Genomic DNA, 26,337 nt, shown 5'->3' with positions numbered 1-26,337 from the left:
TTCTTGCAACATGTCTTTTTCTCCCCTTACTAAATAAAGTAGGATGATCCCTTGCAGTGCTTGTTTTCTTCGTGCTGCCCTCACAGCTGAGGTGAAAGTATTGATTGAAGCACTTGGACATTTATTGGATTTGTGGCTTTTCTGATGTGTGAAAATGTTTTGTCCTGCTTAACTTGTATAATCCTGCGTACTCCAGTATTTGTTGGTGTAACCACCAAAGGTCCAGACCCTCTGCCACTTCCTTTGTGAAGAGACCAACTGGTGAGATCCCTGGAAGACAGCATACTGATTTCAAAGCATCAGTTTTAACGATATACTTGACACTGGGCTTGCACAGCCTGCACAACTTAGAGTTCACCTCTCCTTGACCCTCTGGGGAGGACAATACACATTGCCATATCCATAGCTTAAGCTGGATTGCCTCTTTCAGTTTCTTGCTCTGTTAGGAACCTGTTTAACAGGTTGAATTGCACTGGCAGATTGCCCTGAATGGCTCCTTGAGTTAAGTTCTCCAACCATTCCCATGGCTTAATTACTGAATTGGATAATTGTGAGATGGGGAAAAGCAAGAAGGGCAAATTATTTAGTGATGTCCTTTTTCCCCGTACAGAATAGACCTTTTTTCTACTTGCTTGTCTTTCACAGTCTTGTAAGTTTTTCATCTGAGCATGAAAAGAATGATTGCTCCTTTTATAGGCAATCTTACACCACTCACTTATACCAATGCTTTATTTTCACCCTTGTTTCCTAATACCCCAGGAAAGGCCTTCAGATGTCCTGGACAAGGTGACATTTTTGTGTTATGTGATGACATCACTTGCATCAATCACTTGCATCAATCACTTGCTCTCAGTTCTCCGTGTGCTTGAATCAGTCTGGCCTTTTTGCATTTTCAGAAAGGCTCATCCCTGTGGTGATTTCCATGCTGAAAGATAATTTGCACTGTATACACAGGAACCTCCTGCACTACAAGAGCATCAGCTCCTGAAATGCTTGATCTAAATCTCCACAAGAAATACCCACTATTTGCAGTTCTTAGTACCCAAGTAGTGAAGTCTCACGTAAGGCTTGAGCAGTACAATTAAAGAAAAAACAACACTCACATTTAACTTGTTTCCCTTAACTCATTATTCTTTTTTTGTATGCTGAGGTTCTCAAAAGGACATAACCAAACCTAACTAGGGGAAGAAGAGCAGAAACAGGAGTTGAGTGTCCACCTGTGGACAGCAACTCTCCCAGCTCTCATCTGAAATACGTTTTAGGATCCTAATGGATAATGGCACTATATAACTGTAAAGAAACTGTACTGTTGAATTAACAGTTTTTCATGGATATGTGACTGCAACAACACATACAAGATAAAATACTAGTAAAGTAACATACAAAGGAGATTTAAAAAACAGTAACCTGATACATTTCTAAAAAGTCAAACCAATAATTAAATTCACAGGGCAATGGAGATTTTTTAAGTGGAAATGAATAACAGGTCATGCTGTGAACAAAGCTTTAATCCAAGGTTACTCTGGATAACACTGTTATGTTTTGCAGTCAATAGGCCCCAAATGAGCATTAGGCTTGTATAGATGCCTGACTGAGATGGTGGCATATCTACAATATATAGCATGGATTTATACGTGCTTTTTCTTTCCATCCAGGCAATATTTTTTTTCCCCTCCCTATCCTAACAGCTGCAGCCATGGGTTTTGTTTCAGGCTTTGTTTGATGGATTAAAACTATCTCAGTATAATCTGGTTTTGTTTTAACACTGAAAGAAGCATTAGAGATGAAAATTAATGCCACAATGGATTTCATTAATCACACCAGAAGGCTTGGTTTGCTGTAGTAGGCACTTCCAGCAGAAGGTGCTCACAATCAGTTTAAATATTAAACACTCTCCTCTGTTTAAATAGCAATGATCAGATCTGTGAAAGCAATGGTTCCCGCGTCGCGGCAGGGGGATTCTTTTAAAAGGGACAATACTGTTTAAACCATCTTGCCTTATGGTGAGTTCTGCTTTCCAGCAATGTAAGCGTCAGTTGATTGCAAGAACAAAAGATCTAGCAAAATCAGTGCCTGGGGGGGTTGCTGTGAGATAAAGAAGGTGTCTCCTCTGGGTCACCAACACAAAAGAAGTCACAGTCATAATATTCAACAGTTACCATTGTGGGACAGGTGCTGGCAGGCAGCATGGCACAAGATACCAGTTTTCTACCTGGTCTTTGGAGAGCAGGTGCTCACATTACAAAAAGCACCACTAGCATTAGCTGATGCTGCCAGGAGAAGGGCCAAGTATCAACAAGTCCCAGTAGCTGGGCTCTTGGGGCTTATCCCCCATGAAAGACTAAGTCCCAGTGGCAGATGGCCAGAGGGAAGTTTGCATTCCCACAATTCATGCTCTAACTGTTATGAATAATCACCAGCTCTCCAGGGCCCTGGGTCTGATGCGAGGCAGGAGCCTCAGCCATCAGCTGTCCCAGCTGAAAACATCCTTGGACTGGTGTGTTGGGGCAGTTGCATACAGATTAACATCGTCTAAGTGAATCTTCTGTAGGAGGAAGGAAAGCAAGTCCCATGGAAGCAGAGTCTAAAGGAGAAAGCTGTAAAATTCATCTCTTTTTTTTTTTTTTTTTGGAATCTGGGAGTCAAAAGCACAAGTTTCCTTAAAAATGCTTTTGTTCAATCACTATTAAAGCCTCGCTTGAAATTAAAGCATAATCACAAATTGAGGAACTGCAGTCTTGGCAAACGTGACAATATATAATTTTACCCCACCTTACTCAGCTGCCCTCCCGTGGCAAGAAGGAAAGTGATGTCTGGATCTATGGGGAGGAGAAAGTCAACAAAACCAAAACTGAAAAACCACACGGTCCTGCCCCCAATAGAGTCTCCTCCCAGAGAGAAAAGTGCTATGAGCAGAATTGACTACAACTCCCAATGTTCACTGAGGCTGCTTTTAAGACAAATTTTATCCAGGAACATCCTAAACAATCTGAAATTGAAAGCAAGCCCCAGTGGTTGTTGGAAGCTGTAGTCATCTCTCCAGGGGTGAGCTACTAAGTAGAAAGACCCTGAGAGCTGCTTGCATAACCAAAAGGGTCCCACGAGGGATCTGGAGGAGCAGGTAGCAAGCAGGAAGAAAGCACTGTGCCCCTTCAGGGTGCTAAGCTCCCTCCTTGGGCATTTCAGGACACCCCAGTGTTTTTGGGGGGATTTTTGGCCTGGGTCTGCGGCAGAAACAGTGAGACCTGATGGCAGCAAACGGTTCCAGCAGGCAAAGTTGAGAAGCACAAACCTACACACGCAAACACACAGCGTCCCCCTCACCGCGCGCTGCCCCGTCCCTGCGCCGATGAGAGCGGTGCGCGGGCGCTGCCGCCGGCGGGGCCCGGCGCCGGGGGGCGGGGGCGGCGGCGCTCCCCGCCCAGCAGCCGCAGCCGCGGGCTGGGCGCGGGGGGCGCAGCGGAGCGGCGGCGGCGGCGCGCAGGGCCATGTCGGCGCCGTGCCTGCGCCTGCCCGCCGCCGGGTCAGCACCGGCGGAGGCGGACAGCGCCGGCGGCATGGAGCCGCCCGCCGCCGCCGCCGCCGGGGCCGCCGCGGCCGCCGCCCTGGAGCTGGCCCTGGAGGAGGAGCTGGCGCTGCTGGCCGCCGCCGGGGAGCCGCCAGAGCCGCCGCCCGCCGCCGCCGCCCGCGACCCCGAGCTGCTCTCGCTGATCCGGCAAAAGGAGAAGGACCTGGTGCTGGCGGCGCGGCTGGGCAAGGCGCTGCTGGAGCGCAACCAGGACATGAGCCGCCAGTACGAGAGGATGCACAAGGAGCTCACCGACAAGCTAGAGGTGAGGCCCCGCCGCCCTCCTCCCTCCCTCCCCCAGCCCGCAGCGCCCTGCAAGGCCCCCCGCTTCCGGGCCGCGGCCCCCGGCAGCCCCGCAGTCTCTCCCCGCGAAAAGCGGCCCCTTCCCCGACAAATCCCGGGGGCGTGAGGCAGGCAGGGCCCCTGCCGGGCAGCCCACGGAACTCCCTGTGGCCATGATGGGGAAGAAAGGGTCTAAGAAAACATTCTTAGGCCTGGGGGAGGCAAATCTGCCGTTCTTCCCCCTCTTTGGCTGCGAGCTGGCCTGTCGGCCTAGGGACAGGCTGAAGCACCTTGCTTCGAGAGGTTCCTGTGGGTGCTGTTTTGCCCCAGGGCCCAGGTCTCCTCCCGGGTGAGGAGATGTACACTGTGCTCGGCTCATCTCATCACAGAAATGCCTCAGAAGTTAAATTTATAGAGCAGGTACTGAGCTACAGAGCATATGTAACCCTTGTGCTTAAGCTGTTGCAGCTAAGGCATTAGGCATGGCAGGAGATAAGCCCTAGTGATATGTCTCAGTCAGCTGGTTGCTCTGAAAAATACCTACATGTATCTGGAGAGTGTTGTTTGCCAGGAACTCAGTGGATTGAGCTATTTATTGATTTTTAAGGATGAAATAGAGCTATTACAAAGAAAAAGACTTGTGCAGGCAGCTTCTTTTGGAACAACTCTCTTGCACAAGTATGTAAGAGAGCCATTATTACACCTCCCTTTTCTCAGAGCTACTCTTGAAATTTTAATTCTCCCAGCAAGTAATACTGCTTAGAAGGCTGAGAAAAAGCCTCTCTCACCTTTCTGGAGAGACTTTCAACAGTGCTGGCTTAACAGTCAAATTTCAAGTCACAGCCTTAGGCCAGTTCTTTCTCCTGTGTTCCTTTCTCATGGACTCACATCTCTCAAGTTCAAGAGGATTTGTGAAATTACTGTATGTCCTTTGTTCTCCTGACAAAATTCCTTTCTATTATTAAACTTAGCACTTTGCCTTAGCTGATCCCTTCCTCTTTTAATGGAAAGCTCTCTGCATTTACTATTCTGATAGAAACAATAACGAAGGTGACATTTGCTCAAATTGTTGTCAGGTTATTAACTATTTATCAGGTTAGAATTTCCCAGAGTATTAAAATTTGCCAGAGCGAATATTTTCGGGTTGATCTTTAAGCAAGAACAGACGTACGTGGTGTTGTGCTGACGTGGTTTTCCTGGTGAGTTGGAGTAGAACCTTTCATACCGTTAAAGGGAAAATGCACAAGTTTAGGTACTTGCTGAGCTGCCTGTTAGGGAGTCTTAAATACCACTCACTGTTTGCAAAATGTAAAGGTGAAAAACAGGGGGAACTATGACTTTATAGTACTTTAAATAACATCCCCCAAATGTTTACCTTTGCTTTTATGGGCCCATTCAGAAGGTGAATGAAGGGATAGTAAATGCAACCAATTGTTTACATCTTTTCATCCCATTACTATCGCTCTAACTTTCCAGTTGAATAACAGATTGCTATTTTTCAGGCTACCTATCTGATAGGAGTTAGTGTTATCTACTTAAGGGTCAGATTTTTTCCGCTGGGTTTGGCAGATCTAAGACAGTGCTACTTCACACACACACACAAAAAAACAAAATCAAACTTGAACATTAATCTTCTACAACACAAGCCTGATAATCGTAGCCACTGCAGATTAAATGTTGGCTGCGTCCTGTTGCCACTGAAGTGAACAAAATTTCACAATAAGCTTTTCAATTTCAGAGGAGCAGGGAGGAAGGACCCACATCTGTTACCTCCTTCCCTATGCTGAGAACTTTCTGATGATGACCAGAAGCAAAGTCTCAGATGAGATCCTTGGAGACAATTGCACCTGATATAGTGATGTTTAAGCAGCCTTTAGGAGGAGAGTTTTTCTCCTAGTTAACAGTTCGAAGTTGGTTACAAGAGCTCAGTGAAGCCTTTCTATTTCCCAGCAGCCAATGTGCTGGCCCGCTCCTCTGGTGCTTTGCCTCAAGACTAAATATGTTCTAGTTTTGTGGGTTCATTACTGAAGTGCAGTGTTCCTGCCATACACCTACTCTGGCAACTCTTTTACTTCACAGCCTGAATTCAAATTAACTTCTAATCATGGAATTGAAGTCCTGAAATAAATTCTGATATGTGATCCTAGCCAGTCTTATCCTCTGTAAGGGATTAAAACAGCTAATACCTCTGTTCCTCTGACACAGAGAAGCTTGCCATGTCCAAGCATTTCACAGTATGAACCCTCTTTACCAGCTGGGAAACTCCCCCTTGCTCTCATCTCTTTAAATAAGGACCAGCCCAACTCAGTTGAATTGAAGAGAAGCTGTTTTCAGAAGAAAACATCTTCTAGAAAGCAGTTCTGTGTAAAAATCAGTGAGCAACTGGTGGATGGAGAGACACTTGGAAAACAAGAAATTCCCCTACTGAGGACAGCAGTTTGCCCTGTCTTCAGCACATGCAAAAATCCCTATTCAGATCAGCAGCCGTGTAGGTGCTGGGGTGAGGGCAGGCGAGGGCAGGAGGAATTGGTCAGCGTGTCCCATCTGGTTTATCGTCCTTCTTTGCAACAGCCTCTCTGTACCCCACTGCACTATTCTGGTTTCTACATCACAAGAAAATAAACTTGATATTCTTTGCCTCCCTCTAACTCCAATCCTTGTGAAGGCCCTTTATCAGAGCTATGTGTAGTGTGGTTTTTCTTTTGCAGTTAAGGACTAAAGTGGTTTTTAAATGATTGACAAGGCTTATTGGTGGCTTCTAAATCACATTTGAGTATGTCTGGGGAACTTCAGTTGCAGTGCTGCTCCTCAGCAGGCTGAAGTTTCATCTTCCATTTAGAGAAGGCCCTGGATCTTTCTAAACGTTGCCTAGCAGTGAAGGAGACAGAGCTATAAAAGACAGCATTTTCAGTGTGCCACTAAAAGTGAAACTGTGGCTGCTCCAATCACACTTAGGGTACAAACAAGATTTCTTTGCAATGGTTGTCATGGGCCTGGTGCTGGAATCTCATGCTTGCCTATTGCATTAAAAATAATTATAACAATACTTAGTGCTCTCATTTGCAAGGGGTGCTCACTCTTTTAGCATCTGAAACACAGGGAAATACTTTTGCTTTGGGCCACTGTTTTTAAATCAGCCTCCCCTTGCATTTGAGGGTTTTCCAGAAAGTTCTGAACTTGCAGAATAATTTCTAAGGACACATGCAGAGTGCTGCTACACTCCGCTGGAAGAAGCATAGGAAAGAATTTGGAGGTAAAGTTGAGAGAGAAAACATGGCATCTTCTGCAGAGCAAAAGAAGCAGATTAGGGATAAAGCAGGCCCGAAGGCTGCTGGAGAATTGGAGGACTTTGACATTCAGACCCACTTGGGAAGGTGGTAAAGACCATGCAAGGGAGGCTGTGTGTCATCAGCAGTAGGTACCCAGGGGAAACAGCCACCTCACAGCCTGTGTTTCTAACAAGCCATTAAAAAAACACTTCACATAAATGCAATGCAATTTTCTTTTCCTCATAGCAGGTTTATTTTCCCCTCTTACCGTAAGTGCCATGAGGGTTGCTCACTGAGGGATGATACCCTGGGAAAAACAGGCGAGTGCTGCCAGTGCCGGGCCCAGTGGGATTCTGTTCTTTGCTAAGACACATTCCTAAAAGGCTGGTGAAGCCAATAGAGAGTAGCAGCACGTTATTCTGGGGACAGAAGACAACCAACAAGGAGAGGGCTCCTGCTCTTCAGGTTTTCCTGCTAATCTTGGGATATGCCCATGTCCCCAGTCTGTAATTGCTCTGCAAGCATGACTTCAGTCACCAGGGGAAATTCGAGCTCAGAGTTTCAGAGCGGGGATTCTTTCAAATGGGCACAACATAAATCTGTTTTGACCTGATTTGCAGCTCTGTTTCAATCAAGTCCTCATTTAACTGAGCCTGTAAAACATGCAAAAGTTCCACCAGATTTGTGCTGTGCCTCATTTTCCAGCCAGTCCTGAGCAGGGTCTCCAGAACAGAGACTGGTTTTTAAGAAACCTGCAACCTAGAATGTGCATGTATGTAATGTCTATAGCAATTACTTCATTGCATCCATTGCCATTCCTGAGTGGACTGGCAGAGTTACTGTGCACTGTCAAACTCTCAGACAACTAATTAGGTCAGAAATGGAAGGAGCAAATGGATAAATGATTCAACTGTTGTTCATAAGACCCATATGACAAGAAAGATGCCTCATCTACATTCCTCATCAGCAATAGGGATGTAGTTTGTGTAGTTTTGACTATAAAGGCAATTTTTAAAAGAATTATGCCACTGCCCACTGAAATGCTGCTTTGGAGTTAAGCTAGGCCCTGCTAAATCAATTGGCCTGCCTGACCTATACATACCACCTACCAACATGCAGCCTGCTTGACTCTTGGCAGTTGTTTCAGTAAAAATTCAATGTGCTGATCTCCAGAGGCCAAGGACAGGCCAAGTGCTGGAAATGGAAAATACGTTTAGTGCCAGTGACACAACCTGCCCTGACATGGGATTGCCACCTCCATTGTATTGTCATGCTCTCATACCATTCTCTTTCCTGCACAGAAGATTTCAGCCCTAAGCACAGAGGCAGCATTCACTTTTTTCCTCCCTTCCTAACGTCTTCTCCTCCGTTATCTAGCACCTAGAACAAGAGAAACACGAACTAAGGAGGCGATTTGAGAACAGAGAAGGAGAATGGGAAGGAAGGGTGTCTGAACTGGAAAGCGACGTGAAGCAGCTGCAGGATGAACTGGAGAGGCAGCAGGTTCACCTGCGCGAAGCTGACCGCGAGAAGACACGGGCTGTCCAGGAACTCTCCGAACAGAACCAAAGACTCCTGGACCAGCTCAGCAGGGTGAGTTACTATGGCATGGCAAGGGCAGGCACCCAGCCACCTTGGTCATGGGAAAGGCTCACAGCTCTGCTGTAAACCACCTTGCAGGCAAACAAGTAGGAAAACTTCCTCTTTGAGGAAAAAAAATGGTTCTGCATCCGGTCATATTACACAGGTGTCTCTATAAAACATGCTGCCTTTAAGCTGAATTTTACACCTTTAAGAATTGTTGCATTTCATTGGCAAAACAGTTATGCTTCTGGGTTGAATGGTCATTTACTGCATAGACGTCTTTCTCAACTGTTTTATTTTCTAAATCAGTTTTAAATACACTGTTTCTAATTTGCAAGTAGGCTGAACAAATATAGCATGCAAGAAAAAGGCTAATCTGTGACAGCGAGGTGAAAGGCTTTTTGCTGGCCTCCCTCTTCCGACATATAATGGCTGTAATGTTGTAGAATTGAATATACCATGTCATTCTAAGATGGTGTGTCCCTGGATATAACTTTGCCATGGTTAGATGTGTGAGAACCTACTGAAATTCCTTGGAATGGCATGTTTCGTCAGAGAGCTTAACGTGCCCATGAATGAAAGAGGATTTACAGTGAGGCTGCTACAAATCAGCCTAATTAACTGAATAGTTCCAGCATGGGTTTCTTTCTGACAGAAAAAGACTTAGGTTTCTGCCTCCTCCCCAGAAGTTAACCTGTCTTCTAGAAATAACAACCTCGGGTTTTTTCACCCCACTGGACAGTTAGTACCAACCATAATTTTAATGCTTGACAACACAGTCACTCCAGCAGATGAAAGCATTTTCTTCTCACCAGTTCCTTATCCCCAAAATAGCATAGAACAAAAACACACACCACAGACTCATGCTGAAAAGGCCAATCTAACATTCTAAGAGCACATTTCAGACTAGATTGTCAAATGTGAGTCTCTGGGGCTGACACAGGGATTTTCTAAGGGAGGGTTGAAACCTCAATCAGAACATTAGGACCAGAAAACTCTGAAATGAGCCAAGTGTACAGGTCTCTCCACTTATCATCACTTGATCTGGGTATGCGGTTTTCCTGTGCCTCTGGAGGTGAGAAGAGCAGGTCTTGGGTATAACACTCCATAGTGGCACTTGAGAAAAATCATTCCTCATTCTGCTATAGATTTTCTTGTCAAGTACTAAAAAAGCCATTTAGGTTGTGGATTTGTTTAACTGGTTTAAAAAAAAAAAAAACAAAACACACAAACCACAAACAACACCCCCCCCCCCAACTTCCTTAATTCAGGAACACTGCTAAGTTTTCTTTAAAGTACCTCCTAAGCATAGCAGATGAGCCAGTCACCTCTTCTCTGAAGAGAGCATATTTGACATACAACATGGATGAGAGATTCCACCCAAGTCCTTGCAGAGCTCCTGTGTTGTGTCAGCTTTCTGATCCAGGGCTAAGAACTTGTCTCCCATCAGATTTGGTGATCCTCAATGATTTTTCTGTGGATGCACAATTCCATCACTGGCTGGCAAAAGTAAGATTTCTTGTGGTCCCAGCATAAGACAAACTGAAAGATCAGTTTAGAAGACAGAAAACCACACAGCTTGCTTTGGGCTTTAAACCACATGGGATTACCCTTACGTGACACTTGTGCTACAGGAGCCTCTCACAGTCCAGATCCTCAGACAGCTGGTCAGCTAAGCCTTGGGCCAAGGCAACACCAAGTTAAGTCTACCAGCATATAATGTCCAAGCATGGGGTTTGTGCCCTAACACTCCCTATTACTGCCAGAAATAGTCTTCATCCACCCACTTCAGAACTGCCACATCCTGGGAAAAAGTCGAGTCTTGGTGCTGCCCTCCCTGCTCCAAGCCCTGGAGAAGAGAACTGTTGATCCCCAACACAGATGAAGCAGATTGATAGGCTTACGCTTGCCAGGGTGCTCACTGAGTTTGTCACCTGGCCAAAGCTTGCTAGTAACTCAAATATAGCAATGGATATAGCAACGGTATAAACAGTCTTCCTAGAGTCATGAGAATCTGGGCAAATTGAAGCAGAGTTAGGAATAGTCTGTTGTCATTCATGCATGGCTTTAGTTGAGGCTTTTTAAAATCTCAGCATTATGTTAGCACTTGATTAGTATTCCACATTTGCTGTTCCATAGTGCAATTGCAGTCTTATTTGTGTGATCTCTTATTTTGAAGAAGATACCCATGTAATCCTTGAGGGAGTGGTAGTGCTTAAATCCTGCACCCACATAGTTCTGGCTCCTGTTACTACTTATGTTTTCAATAAATAAAATGGACAAATACAGTTGCATGGATGTGCTTGCCTTCAGCCATATTGCCATAAGCTGGAGTCTTGCTAAGGGTCACAAACTAAGCACTGGGAGGGGAAAAAATCCTACAAAGAAGTGCTGTTACAGCTTCTGTGAACTTTGAGGTGTTGCTGGTACCCTCATTGCATTCTTGTTTCTGCTTTTTGCACCTGCATTTTGTGTCACAGCGGGTTGTTTGGGAGGAGAGGGTTATGAGAAGTCTGGGATAAGGCAATGAAAACCTTATTATTCAGAGCCTCAGCTCTGCCCCATCCAACGCTGTATACCCTACTAGAGGCTTCACCCACAGGACAGAAAGACAGCTTGCTCTCTGGTACAAGACATTCTATACTAGTAGGTACTAGCTCTTTAAATTTGAATTTCTACAGTTTTTAGCAATTAACACCTCATGGCCCAATTTCACAATACTTGAGCATCTCTCCCCTGGGGAAGGTATTCCCTTGGCACTAGGCTCTATGTGTCAAATAACAGTCTCAGCCTCTCAAGCTACCAGCCCTGCTTGCTCCTTCTGGAGTCCCTGGGCTTCAGCCCCTTTTACCTCAAAGCAGGGCAGCAACCACCATCTCCTTCATCCTACCCTTCCTCCTTCCTGTTGCTGTGATATTCTTTCACCAATGAATTAAACTTTAGGACTTTTTTTTAACACTGTCTTCCTCAGACATGAAAGGCCAACCCAAGCACATACTTATTTTTCCCCAGCCTAAAGCTGGCACAAATGCTAACCAACCCAGCACACAGTCCCACATAAGGATAGCAAAGGGATCTGGAAAGCTCTGTCTTGCAATTAAAGCATGGGACTGAAAAAAATCCATCCTCAATGCTGGCAAAGACTGATAAGGAAGGCTCAAGGATAAGGATTTTAAGTTCCAGTCTCTAAAAATGGGGATAACTGTCTTGCCTCAGAGTCACCAAGAGACTAAAATAAGGTCCATAAAATGATTTGAGGTCTCCAGATGAGATGTTATAGGAGTACTTTGCATATCTAATAATAGTAAGTAGGATATAAGGAACTTGGCCTCCTCTTGAAATACAGCCTTTGGTGTGGTTCTCTGCTTTTGGCAGAGCAGAGATACTGCCTGGGGTTGTAACAGTATTACACCATGGGGAAATTGGTGGGACGGACTGGGAGCTCACAGTGAAAGACATGATTCAGATGCCAAATGTCAAGTTTAAGGTCTCCACAGTAACTTTATTTTTTAATTTGCTAAGTGATGATTAAAATTCCTTCTGCATGTTGATTTGATTTCCGTCCCCCTGCCTCAGCACAGCAAAGCATGTAGTAGCTCTCAGCAGTGTGTCCACACCGAGCTAAATGTCGATTTTACCTAGGACAACTGTAGAGCACATTGCGTGCAGTATGCCAAGGCACATACCACTCAGCATAGATGCTCAAAGATAAAAGTATAGGAGTCAAAGTACAGTTTTGCCAAGAAAGACGAGGCTTGGGAATTACATGTTCTGTTTCCAGCTCCTTCAGTCTCCCATCTGTTTCAGTTCTCCATTTGGAAAAAAAAAAAGTGTCCTATGTTTTCTGTCCTTTTACGTTATAAAATTTGGGGCGAGTGTGTAGAGGGAAAGGTCTCCTCTTACACATGCCCACAAGCACCTAACACAGCAAGAGTCCTGTCCTCACCTTCAGGCTTCTAGGAGCTACTAATGCAAATAATAACAAGCAGCCCCCTTCCTATAATGAGGCAACATATTACTACTTTGTCAGGAAGTGAATGAAAAAAAAGAAAAGATACTTTCACACTGTTTCTAAGTGGCTTCACCAGATGGCTTTCCCACACATTTCCTGCTACCAAGCTCCAGGCTCCTGTAGCTGTTTTCTGCATATAGCTTGGGTGAGGATGTATCTTTCCCAGTTCAGTTGGGCTTCTTTTAGTACATAGAGCATAAGGAATTAATTTTACAATGTCAAGCTCAGGTAGTTTTTGCCACAAAAATCTGTTTTCAGTGGCAGGAAGAAGCATGTCATCTTGCACCACTGAAATAGCTCTTTGTGTTTAGAGAGGAGTGCTCGGCTGCCGCAGCATTCCTCAAAGGGGCCCTTAATCACCAAGTTCTTATATTCACTTAGCATCTAGTGCCAAGATACTGCTACAAAGAATGAGGTGTTTCAGTCAATCCCTCTTGGTACAGCAAGAGAATGATCAGCCAGCCCACAAGTCTCCAAAGGAGGTTTTATTTGCTGGCCACAAACCTTTCTTTCAGTAATATTTCAGTTGAAGGAGCTTTGTTTCTAACTTCATCCTGTAACATGCAGCATAGCTTCAGAGGACTGGCAGACACTGCCTGGCTTTGATTTGAAACATGTTTTTACTCAAGAATGAGCTGACCATGTTATATTCTCCTTTCCAAATCACTTTTACTTTAAGCACATGCTGTTGTGGTGAACAACTTACCAGAGAGGAGGATCTGTCGCCAATTACTGATTTGAAGGGCTTTTTCTGAATGGTTGATTGTTGGGTCTACCAGCATAGGAACAATGTTGGTTTTAAGAAAAACAGACTAACCATTGAAAAAAGTTGCTGGAACAACCGTGCTGGGCAAGATTCACTGCTTTTGATATCCAGAGATCTGCAGCCATTACACCATGGGCTAGCTTGTCTTTGATTCCTTATTTTATCTGTGCAGATGCTTAATAAACAAGAAACATAAGGAGGCTTACATTAAGTTGTCTCCAATAGCCCAGCAGGGTGTATTGGGAAACTCCATACTAAGCAGAGGCAAGTCAGTCAAGCTGAACAAAAGCACTGCTTCAGAGGTTTTATTTTTAAAAAGAAGAGGATCCTGAGTAGACCTAGGATCAAGAAGAGTTGCTTTGACTAGCCCCATATATCAAGGTGAAGATCAGTCACTAAACTGTATTCTTTTTCATAAGCCTCTAGTTTTTGCTGTGGCTGAAAGTGTTTACTGGAGCTATTTGGTAAGGAGTAGCTTACTGTAAGGAGCTCCATACCAAGCTACTTAATAGCATATGGAGTCCGGCATAGCAAATCTTGATCTGCACCACTTTTGAGCAGTTTAAATTCAATGGAGCGGGTAGATTTCCTGAGAAAAGGCAGCATCCCTTCCTGTTGAAGGGCCTGAAGTACCTGCTTCTCATGGCAACTTATGTAGGGCTGCCCACTCCTTGGGGTGGGCAGACAGCCCTTCCAGCATTGCTGTGTGCTTGGCATAAAACACACTTAAGTTACACATGGTGGGGCAAGAGGAAAGCAGATACCAGCACAAGACAGAGACAAACACTGAAGCCAGCAAACCTCCCATTAACCACATCAAGCACCATCTACCTCTGCCCCTCTGGAGCATCAGCAGATCCCAGCACCATGTAACCAGATCCCTGATCACCCAGTGAATACTGATTAGTGCACATGCAGGAAAGGCTCTTTCTCTCCAGCTACTTTTCCCCTAGCAGAGAGCACTTGTTAATAATTCAGCTTCATGACACATCAGGACTGAAGTGCTGAGGCTTTCTACGCTAAAGCTGTAAATATATGACGTGACTGCAGCTGCGTGTTCTCGCCTGCAAAGTCCTTCAATGAAATGATTCAGTGCCCTAGAAGGTAATAGAGAAACATCTTGAGGTCACTGCTGAGTGGCATTCACCCACCATCCATCTGGGGGAAGGGAAACTGGCAGGAAGAAAGGCTCAACCCTCTGCTGAGAGTCTGTCCAAGCCTGCAGCACCTGTTAACCCCATTTTAGGGCGCCCAGAGCTTCAGGAGCCAACTGGAACAGAACAATCCAGACACCAAGGCATAAATGCAGCAAACAACAAAGAAGTAGTTTCAAGCAAAGATGGGCGAGGTACCCCTACAGGGTTTGTCCAAAGATTTTTACAGCCACCCATTTCACACAAGATTTTTACCTTTGTATCCTTTGGTTTAAATACTGGTCAGCACTGAGGGAATGGGCAGAAAGCTGTACACAGAATAAAACAGGCACACACACTGCTACTGAACCACAGTGCAAAGCCTTCCCTAGGGAATGGGTTAAAAAATAACTATTAAGGTAAAAAAAAAAAAATGTTACTATTAAAGCAGTGGACCTACACAAATCCCTGCTCAGGGGTAGAAAGGGGCCTGGGTAGGACCCTCCTCCTCCCCAGGGCAGTGGAGCAGGTACCCTGCCATCCCAGGGGACTCCTTGCTGGTTGCTAGGTGACAGCACACCACGGTCCTAGCTGGTGATGTTGCTGTGGCAACCGGGTGTGATTTCTCTGCTTGTAATGCCATGACAGTCAGCAGACACGCAAGACGACGCACTTGTGACGTCCAAGGCAGGCAGGCGAGCGGCAGAGGCCCGTCTGCCACCCCTTTGGCTTGCTGCCGGGATGTGTCCCTGGCATCTACCACTTCATCTCCCTATTTCCTCCCCGTTTCACAGCATTTTTTCCCAAAAAATTGTGCTGGAGATCTCCCAGCCCAAAGCAGCCTCGTTGTCCACACCACCCACAGTGAGCTTTTGAGCCTGCTGGGGTAAAGATAAACATTTTATTTCCTTGGTAAAAACAGCCCCTTGTGAGCAGGTCAGTCAGCCAACACAAGGGTGGCTCTGCCAGGACTTGGCACAACGTATCTCCCCGTGTGATCCAGCTCAGGGAGCACAGCACAACAGAAATTATCTGCCAGAGCCACTCAACATCCATGCTGTGCATAACTCATCTCACATCCTCAGAGGCTTGTGGTGCCTGCATGGAACAGCAGAGACTGGCCTCATGAGACACCCCCAGAGCCCAGACCTTCTGCCCCCCCCACACACCCTGGGCAGCACAGCAGCAGGGTACGAGCGTCTAGAGCACTCTCTCAGATAAATATACCCAAGTGTTAAGCACCTGGTAGTCAGCCATATACTGCTCTTCCCTGCACTTCAGCTAAGCCTAGCTTTCACCTCCAGCAAGTGGTTCTGGAACAGATTTCAGGAGTTTCTGCAAGGCTTCTGCCTTGAGACATTAGTAGCACCTCTAAGCCATGAACATCTGAAAGCAGGAATCCAACATTAAACTGAAGGTGAACTTGTTCTGGTGTGAGGAGATAAAAATCTGAAAGAGTCCCTTCCTCCCCTCTTGCATTGCACTAAAAATTCCAAGTGGCTATTCTGTTTAGGTCCAAGCATTTATAGGAATTGTTTTATTATGCAGTAGCTCAGAAGTAGGAACATGTGGGCAGAAGAGATTTTTTCTGAATATTTCTGCTTATTCACACTTACTGTAAACACTTCCTCCAGGAGATTCTAGAAAGTAGGACACAGAAGGTGTTTGCAACCAGTCACTGCATTACTGGCTAGAACCAGAGCTAAACATGATTGAAGGCTTTGCAAATATCTACATAAGAAAAGCCTAATTAAAAGCATTTGATCTTTAAAGAGTCATTCTGGGTTATAAAGTTTGCATACCTTATAATGAAAGTCTTTAAATTCCTTTTTTTTTTAAAAGTAGGATTGCTTTTTCTAAATGTAATTTAGTAGACAATAGCTCAAAAGGGAGGTCTCTTCTACACTGAGGGTTTTTTGCCAGCTGTATTAGGTGCTCCGATTACCCATGAAATCAGAGGCCTCTTGCAAAACAGCCTAGAGCTTAAACAACATTTTGTTTAGAACTGCATTTAGCAAACCCCAGATTATTTTGAGCACAGATATAGGATCAGCAAGACTCTTGCTGACATCTGATGGATGCTGCAATGCAATAGAGCTGGCTTATGCTTGGCAGTACCACCCATGGGGATGGGAAATGCCCCCATAGACGGAAACAAGCAGCTGTCTAGAGGCAAGAGTACAACAGGAAACAACTGACAGATTAGGACATAAATCAAGTGACCTACATGACAGAGCAACTAGTGTAAAAAGTTGCTCATAAGCAGACCAAGAGAGCATTTCATTTGGAGGAAATACAGGTCGGCCTAACAATTTCATTAGGTATCATCCTATAGAGGCTCAGTTTTGTAGCTGCAGCGGTTTGCACTAGATTTCCTTCATGGACAGGATCCCCAGCAGTCTGAGGGGGAGGACTGCCAAGAACAGAAGTGTTGAGAACACACCCATTAACTGTTCTCACCATCTCCTAACTATACTTCCCTGGAAAGCTGTAATGTTAAAGCGTGTAAGGAACATTTTTAAAAGGAGGAATTACTTGGATTAGTTTCAGCTGTGTTATGATTCTACCAAGATTAGCACAGTAATGCACATTTGTAATAAATTTTGAGCTATCACAGAAGAGTTGCAATATCTGGGTACCTAAGGCATCCAGCTCATCTGAATTTGACCTTTAAATACCATTTATTAGTTCCACTGTACAGTTCATCTGACCCCAAAAAATAAATCTATTGTGTTTTGTCTTCATTGCTTTCCCTCTTCCCTTTTGTCCCTCAGTTTTTCTCCCCTCCTGGATACACCTGAAAAATCAGTTGAAGCTTAAATTATTGCCAGCCTCAGGCTGGCAGTTCTCTGCAGTTTTGTTCCTTAAGATGATGTGAGACCATGTTATCCCTCAGTTCCTTTGGGCTTAGGTTGGCCTCCACTTTCAGTACACAAAGAGGAAAATTTAGCCTTGTGATTTCCTTGTTTTTTACATCTTTGGAAGTCTGCTCCCGAATCCACTTCCAGACTTGGCACAGTTTTGCGGTAACAGCAGTGATCTTAGAAAGCTATTACATTTGGCAACTATTTAGCCTAAGTTCTTCATGTTTATTTGTGGAACAAAGCACTATTGTATTTTGTTGCCTACAAGCTCAGATCAAGGAAAACTAAGTCATCTGCAACTCAAGTATAGACCAGCAGATTTGTTGCTCACAACCAGGGCCATGAGGCAGGTATAAACCTTAAGACTCGCTAGAGGAAAGGGTCTATACTTACAGAAGAGATCCATAGTCCCATTAGCTTTTGCATGTGAAGTGTTTCAGGACCATGTAAACACCCACAAGTTTTAGCAGCAAGGGACCTTTTAGAGAAGTACTTAGAGTTCTCCTTTGTTTCTTTACTTGGTTAGCAAGTGTTTTGTATAGATTTTATTGCAACACCAGAAAACTGAAGCACTGAGAAACTAGGCAATAATTGTCAGAGTAAGCCAACAAACAAGACCCTCATAAAAGAAAAATCTCCTGTCCACTTAGATTGCGAAGAGTTTGAGTTTTTCTCTTGATCTTACAGAATGGGGATGAATTGGGTTTTGGGTGGTGGTTTTTGTTTTTTAAAGTGTGAATTAGGAGTTTAGTGAGCTATGTCCCATACTGAAAGTGTACCACCCCAGGAAAAAGCTAGTAGTGCAGACACTACTGCTTTACATTGTTTAAGCTTTATTCTCCATGTCCCTTACATAAAGGGCAATGTGTATAAGTTGCAGGATAAGAATTAGACCAGACATGAAGAAAAACATCCTAGCTGTAAGGTTAGCTGAGTAGGAAAACAGATATCCCAGAGATGCTACAAGGTCTCCATCAAAGGAAGCTTTTGGGAAGAGGTCAAGTAGTCACCAGTCAGGCAGGGCTGGCCAATTTTTGCCTTGGCATGAAGAGAACTACACAAAGTTAAGTCTGAAAGAGGCCTTCTGAGGTTTCTCTGTCTTTTATGCAGGCAAGACTTTCAGTAACATCAGGTCAAGTCTTCCTGCTATTTATGAATATTGAAGCAAAGAGGCAGAGAAACCTGAAGGAACACTCACAAGAAAGTGATCTCTAAGGCTTTGGAAGACTTGCATTTTCACTCTACATAGGCATAATGTAACTGAGGGGTGAAAACAAATGTAAACAGGGGACTACCCAGAAGTAGGTTCCAAACTTTGCTTGAACATGAGCTCTTGAACAGATTCGGATACTGGGGAAGTCACACTTTCCAGGGGATTTATGTTTAGACGTAGAAATGAGAAAGCCTGAAATGACAGTGTTTGTTCAAAAGAGATTGTTTGAGAATTTAGCAGTGTGATATTTGTCCAAATAACATCTATTGGTGGGCTATGAAGTTGCACAGGGATTTGCTAACTCAAATTATTTCTGTAGTTTTTGCCTCTAATCCAGAGAGATTTGTTTCCCTGGGCTTTACTGGATGTTGTATTTAACTTCGTGCACAAATTCTTCCCAAATGTTGTGCTTCTTACTTTTTATTTCCCTCTCTGCCTTAGCACAAGGGACCAGACATCTTAGTGAAGACTAACTAATAAATATTCAAAGCTTGAAGAGCTCAAGGCAAATGCTTATGAAATTGATGATTTCATTAATACTACTACCTCTTCCTGGGCCTTTCTGTGCCTGAAGCACTGGTGCCATGGGGGCAGGCCCTTACCTGCAGAGCTGCAGGAAAGGAAGGGTCTCCCAGCCTTGGGCTGCTTTATCAACTTCTGCTGCAAGAAACCACTACCCCCAGATCCACTGAGCTACCCCATATTCATCTCAGTCAAGGCAAGACAGCCCAAAAAGCCACTATTCAACCTGCTCAGCCTCATCTGCCTTGTTTTCATGGTATGGAAGAATGAGCTCAGCTCAGAGGGAGAGGTGGAAAAGGATAATACACACTTGGGAGCAGCCTTATTCTTTTTATCCTGCCAGATGTATTTGCATATCCCTGGTGCTTTTAAAGCTAAGTAAACACAGGCACCTCAAGATCTCTAAGGCAGCACCCTACCTTCACGTGGAGCCCATGCTAGACAGACCGCAAAACAAGCGAATAGACAATGGTGCCATTTAAGGGCAGGACTGCATGCAGGCAGAAACATTGCTCACAAGCAATTTTCTTGACTGGCTGGAATAGACAGGCCAACCATCATTTTACTTTGAACCCTTTGAAGGTAAGGCAGGTGCCACTGCAGAAACCTCTAGTGAGATTGTACTATTTTGTGGCTACAATCTAAAACAACTCCTCAAAACCCACCTACAGAGGATTAACAGATTGATTTGCTTCATTTAAAGAGGCCTCCTCCATTCCAGGTATTATCCAACCCAGCAGCTCAGAGCTGCTTACCAAGATTAACTCTGCGAGACACAGCCCATCAGCTGCAGGCTGGCTCTCAGCAGCTCCTTCTTTTCAAAGGAGTCACTTGCATCAGGCTTTGAAAACTTGGGAAATTCCGTCTGCTTTCCCATCCTTCATAATCCTTCATCAAGAGACGGTACCATAGACTAAGAAGGTCAAGCTGAGGGAGAAGGAAGGAGAGAGGCAGCCTTTCTCCCTTCATTACAGGTCACTGCCTCAGCTCAACACAAGAGGGAAAGATTTGCCCTGGGACAGTTCCAGACCACACAGCTTTAATGCTCCTGGTCCCAGATATAGGCTGCCTCCATCAATCTCTGCCCCTTCTCATAGCCAGGGAGCACACTTGCCAAGAAAATATTTTGCTCTGTGAAACAGATGATACAGAAGCCTTTCCAAGCAGGAACTTGTTCAGATGAAGATATTAGCTCTCTTGCTTTTTTTAATCTCCCTATAAAGCCACCCCAGGTCAGGGAAAACAGCCTGTTCAGAACTACGTACCAAGTAGCCCGTGGTGTTAACCCTTCCCACAGCTCAGGGAATGCGACATAAGCACCCAGAGCCAGCTGGCTATGGTGCAACTGGACTCACCCTGGGGACAGGGAAGGAGGAAACAGCTGGTTATGCTGGAAAGCCATTGCCAAAGCACATGTCTATGCTTATATATATACACACATATACCAGCCTCTACTCTTCTGTTCCCTCACACCACTTGGCATACAAGACATTTGCATGAGGCACCTGCTAGTATTTCAAGCACATGAAGTGGACAGTTTTCATTAAGCCTGTGTCAGCACCACAGACTGAAATGGCTTGTTTATATTTACAGTCTGCTGACACCACAGATGCAGATAGATGGGCAGCCATCTCACTACACCATGACAACATTGTCTGCCCCTTTGCACAACAGTGGATGAGGCCGCTGCAGGACAAGTTGGAAATATCAAGGTCAAGCTGCTGCTGCTTTAGTATCACAGGGAATTTTTTTGCTTGTGTACCAACAGTCTCCCATATTCACCACAAAAGATGCAGTACTTTAAAGGCACTCAGGTAATCACTCCTGGGTGCATTCTACCAGCATCGTTAGGCAAATGTCCATAAATACCCTTCTCACATATCTTGTCTCACTGAGATTATCCTTGTCTCCTTGGCAACTGTCAGATGTTGTATAATGCTAGCAGGGATTAGCCCCAATGAGCCTTATAACCCTTGTGTAAATTCCTAGTCTATGAAGGGACCTGGACAAACACTCTTCTTTCCTCATAATGTTAAAAAGTTGCCATAAACAATATTAAATCCAAGAACCTTTCTGTAAACCCGAGTAAGGATGAAAACTAATATGGAGTTTTTTAAATGGTAGCATGTCTTGTCCTCCAAACAAATAAGTTTGAGACATGTGGATATACTTGACATTTCACAGCTTGACAAGTAAATCTGTATTTTGAATCAGTACTTGAGAAGGCTTGTGCTGAAAACTTGGGCTCTAATATCTTTATCTCCTTTGTCCCTTGGTGCCAGTGGGGATAACACTGGGAAATTCCAAATCCCCGCAAGAGCTTAGCAAATTTATGCTACGCTTTAACCTATTAATTTCTGAAAACTAGCCTGGATTCAGGTCGACACTTGAAATCCCTGTGCATACTCTGACACCAGTTGTACTGAGACTTTCTGCCTCTGAGCAAGCAGCTATAGGCTGCACCCTCATGCCCCACTACTTCCCACTGCTCAAGCAGACATGACCAAATAATCAACTCCAGGAGGTACTGCCCCAACACTACAAGCTTTCTGCAAGTGGAGGATTTCTCTGCTCCATGCCGTATTTGGGGCTGGTGAGGAAGAAGTTGCTTGTCCCTTGGTACACCATTGGGCCTGCCTGGGCACCCAGAGGAGGCTTTTGCCATGCATGGTACTAACATGACACAGATGAGACCTGTTCTCACATAGGAAAAGCAGAGTATGCCAGTGCAGGGAGCTGAGCAGCACTGCATTATACGTAAGTGTTAAGGGTTGGAGTATCTAAGTGATAACAGCCTATGGTGCACAAGTGGCACGGTTAAGCTACTTGTTCCTTCTTCAGTCCATTTGAGTCTTAATGACCCAACTTGGGGAGGTCTGCTCTAATTCAACAGGGGAAAAAAAAAAAAATCTTTGAGCAGGGCCAAGGAAAGGAGGCTAAAAGCAGCACCAGCCTCAGCAGAAAACCAAAACCAGACACACTACAGCAGAAATAAAACTTTTTCTGTAATTAAGCAAACAAATCTCTGACACAGTATTGTGTCTGTGTATGAAGTCAACTATGTGCCATGGCTGATATCTATTGGTCTAATCAACTACAGAGAGCTAAGAAGGGGAAAAATGGTCTCCAATATTCTTCCAGGAGGTAGGTCACAAAACAGCCAAGCCAAGGAGTGATGGGGAAGTCAGTGCAGACAGGGTAGTGACAGGCAGAAGAAAATCCAAGTCTTGGCACAAGCTGGTTAGCAACAATGCACCATGATTTCTTTGCATGCTTTTGTGGACCTGCTTGCTCCCCAGCCATCTGCCAACTCCAGCACACACCTCACCACATTCAAGATGGGAGGGGGAAGGGTATCAGTGGCTTAAGGCAGGTGATTTTTACCACAGATAGGTTGAAAGGCTTCCTAATTCACATGCCTATGTACTGGCAGAAGTTTTAAGCAACACCATTTTAGACACTCCTGCACACAGCAAACGCTCAATAGATTTAGTATTGCTACCACAGCCTTGTGCACATGGAGAAATACAGCTACAGTGGCAGAAGGAATAAAAACTGCTAGGAGCCAAATAAAATGATCTCCTCCGTCACTGATCACATTATTCTTGCTTTCACACAGCAAGAGGAAAAGTTAATCATTTGTATGCAGCAACGCTAGGGAAGATCCCAGTTTAAAATCTTACTGTAGTAGCATAAGAACTGGAGCAGTAGATCAGCCCATGCTCAAGCGCAGGATAATCCACACACACTCATCCGAGGCAGCCCTCTCTGCTGAAGATAAAGCAATAAAGGAACATAACAACTGGAAAGCAATGAAAGTTGCCACAGTTAAAGTATAAGCACACTCAAACAGGGCTTTCAAAATAAAGCACACTCCAACAACCCAGCAACTTGTCAGGGAGACTTTGAAGCTGAATAACAGCCACTACCACACTAGTTTTGTTGTGTTTTACTTTGTGTACTTTAGCTGGTCTCCTGTTACCTAGTTAGGGCCAGAAAGCACATACACAGGGTACATGACACTGATCAGTACTGACATTTGCTTAAAAGCACCAGAGCCAAAACCTACAACATTTTCCATGCCCTCTCCCCTTTCTCCCAAAGGGCAGCCTTTACACACTCTGCTCCTCCAAGGCAAATCACCAAGGCTGAAATGGGAAATTTTGGTGATGGGGGGAAGCATGCTCCCCGTTCTCTGGGCATGACAGCTTTATCAAGGATGCTACTTCTTTCAACACAAAGCCTCAGCCATCAAACCTTCAGCCACCAGGGAAAACATGTATTTTCTCAGCATCAAACACACAGGACAGGCTGCCAATTCTCGCAGCGTCTGTCAGTACAATGTTTCCCAATCTAAGATCTCCTGCAGTGCTTACAGGTCTCTACACCCCAGTGTTGGTTTGCAGGCAGCCTCATGGCTTGGTGCACAGAAACCTGGGCTGCAGATCACCCCCAGTCCCCATGTTTGCCTGGCACCTGCACCCTGCTGCATGTCCCAGCCCAGGCTCACCACGAGCTTGCTGCGTCTGCATGGGGTCAGTTGTCAGAAAGCAACAGCCTTAGCACCAAAAAAAACACAGCTTGAATTATTCTTATCCCTCTAAGCAAGATCTCAGACTGCTGGGGAAAGGGCTTTCGATTCAATGATGCCTGACCTACATTTGCAAAACCTTGGCTATAGGTGCAAGTCTAAGTATAGCATCGTGTGCCAAATTTGCTGCCCACAGCCAAGCACAGAGCCTTTGTCTGCAACACTTTCAGTGGACTCTGGTTCACATAGTTACTCTAACACAGCTGTTGGGATGTTGCTATAGCAGGTTTTTCTTCTGACAGTACTGCACCTCTCTTCCATCAGAAAAATAACTGAATACATGAAGAGTTTGTGACTGAGGTGGCTTCCCCCATACAAGGCCATTCATGCTTTACTTTAAGTGATATTCACAAATACACCAAAGCCTGAAACTCATACAGAGAAGGGCTCTTTCCAGTCCTGGATAACAATTCCCCTGCATGTGTATGATTTGGCAGAGCACAGTATATTTTATACATCATCCTACAGCATGTGCTGCACCCACTTTGTTTTTCAGCTAAGTTTGCTCTCTGCATCTACTTGCTTTATTTTTTATTTCCAAGCACATCTTTTTGTAGCACTTAAAGTACCAAAATGCCAGTGGGCTTACCAAAAGCTGTTATTTAAATAAATTCATGCAAGAACTTTTAAAAAGCTAGATTGTAGGAGGACAAGGCTCCAAGGAGGGATCCACATTCTTGTTTCTGGACTCTCCCATCATCCAGAGACTCCAGCCACAGCAACACCCATGCAGAGTCTTCAGGGAAGCACCACACCTGCCAGGCTGACACATGCATAAGAAAATCTGGCCAGTTACAGAAGTACTCAGAAGCTACCAAAAAGCTGGGTTACAGATGTTCAGAAAACTTATCCCCGACTTTGAATACACCTGCTGTGGCTTAATTTAGGAGCTCTGGCTCATGCTTAGAAGTTACTATTACATATTTGCCACTACATACTGCTATCAAGGTGCAGACTGCTCTGAAGGCCAAGTATCTGCCCTGAGGATCTATGACTTAAAGACATAATCCCCTTAGTGCTTACATCTGTGGCACTGCACAAAAAAGTAAACAAGTACTTCTGTGTTCAAGCATCTCCTGCATTGAGTCATAAACTGAACCTTAGTGGAAACAGAGCAAAGCTGGGCTGAGAGGAGACAAGTGTTCATGTACTTACTACATATGGCAATGTACAAAGTATAGATCTGTATTTGACTTCAGCAGATCAGAGTGCTCAGATGTTATTACTAAGACATTGTAATTATCTTTTGTCAGTAATCACCAAGAGCAAGGTCTGCCTTGTGCTCAAAATCTGTTCCAAAGACCTTATGCTCTAAACAGATCTTTTCATGCTGCTAACAAGGGAGAACAATTCAGGAATAGCTGGAGGCTGCTGATGTACAGGAAGAAGTGTTGCTAAGTTAAATGGTATCTGTAGAAGCTTTTTGTCTGCAGGTATCCAGCACAGTTCAGTTGAGTTTAGAATGACAGATCAAATATTAGCTGACCAAGAAATATTGAAGTAAAATGTTACCCAACAGCTCAAAAAAAATCCTTCAAGAAAGCAGATTTGGACCTTTTTATTTAAGCAATTGTCACATACTGCCATGTGGGGTATGTTTTGTTGTTTGGGGTTTTTTCCTCCAAAATTTTGTGATGAACATGCTCATTTTTATGGCACTTACCTTTCCTTTATGACCCTACTGCACCTATCAGTGATAAAAACATTTAGTGAAGAGAAAGCTTTAATGGAACAGTTTGAAGCTGTAGCTCCCATCCTGGCCAATATTTACTACAGAGCTTGGGTTTCCTTATTTTTCTACAGAAAGCAGCCACAAGTTCTACTGCATCAGCTATGATAAATAAGTCTTCTGCACAGAATATCTTATGTCTTGTTTTAGTCAAGCCAAACTCCAAAAAGACTTCTTAGCTCTTTCTCCTCTGGGTTTTGAAATAAATTCATCAGGTTGTGAAAGAAATGAGCAAACATCAGTACTGTTTTTAAGAAATGGCCTGATGGAAATTATTGGGAGTCAAACTTGGCAGAAATTTAAAAGCTAATAAAACATCTCCCAGGTTAATCTACCACAAAGTTTAAATATATATCTATGGTTTAAAAAAAAAAAAAAGTTCTCTCTTTTCCTGTCAGAAGGCTTCCTGAGAGACATTAATATATTTTAAGCAAGCTCCTTGAATTTTGCCCTATCTTTTTTGGCATTTACTCATTTCACATGTATGGGAATGAACACCAGTATTTCCATGCACTCAGACATGTTTGTAAGTGCAAGTTTGAGCATCATGTCTACGTACATCAGAAAGCTTTTTGTTTGTATATTACTACTATGTTCTAGAAGAGTATATTGTGAGCTTAACAGGTTGTACAGATGAAGACTTCAAGAGCAAGCAGAGCTGCTAGCCTGCCATCACATATTAGGTATCCCCAACAGATCTCAGTTCATGTTCTTTGAAATAAAGGAAATAGAGTGCTTAAAGCCAGAGTAAGAGACCACAAGAAGTATAATTATTGCTTCTTGCTTCTAGGCACAGACATTTGA

General features: G+C 44.3%; 1 protein-coding gene across 1 annotated transcript in view; it reads left to right on the top strand.

The window, feature by feature from the left end:
- Positions 1–3,488: 3,488 nt before the first annotated feature.
- Positions 3,489–26,337, top strand: part of BICDL1 (BICD family like cargo adaptor 1) — a gene marked incomplete at its 5' end in the record, with an annotated part of 47,732 nt that continues 24,883 nt past the window's right edge. The window contains 2 exons of the mRNA XM_082007607.1: positions 3,489–3,833; positions 8,497–8,712. Coding sequence (XP_081863733.1) covers positions 3,489–3,833; positions 8,497–8,712 — 561 coding nt within the window. The remainder of the gene's footprint in view (positions 3,834–8,496; positions 8,713–26,337) is intronic.

Source organism: Phaethon aethereus, assembly GCF_964289735.1.
Source record: "Phaethon aethereus genome assembly, chromosome: 17".
NCBI classification, from domain to species: domain Eukaryota; kingdom Metazoa; phylum Chordata; class Aves; order Phaethontiformes; family Phaethontidae; genus Phaethon; species Phaethon aethereus.
This window is presented reverse-complemented; position numbering and strand designations above follow the sequence as displayed.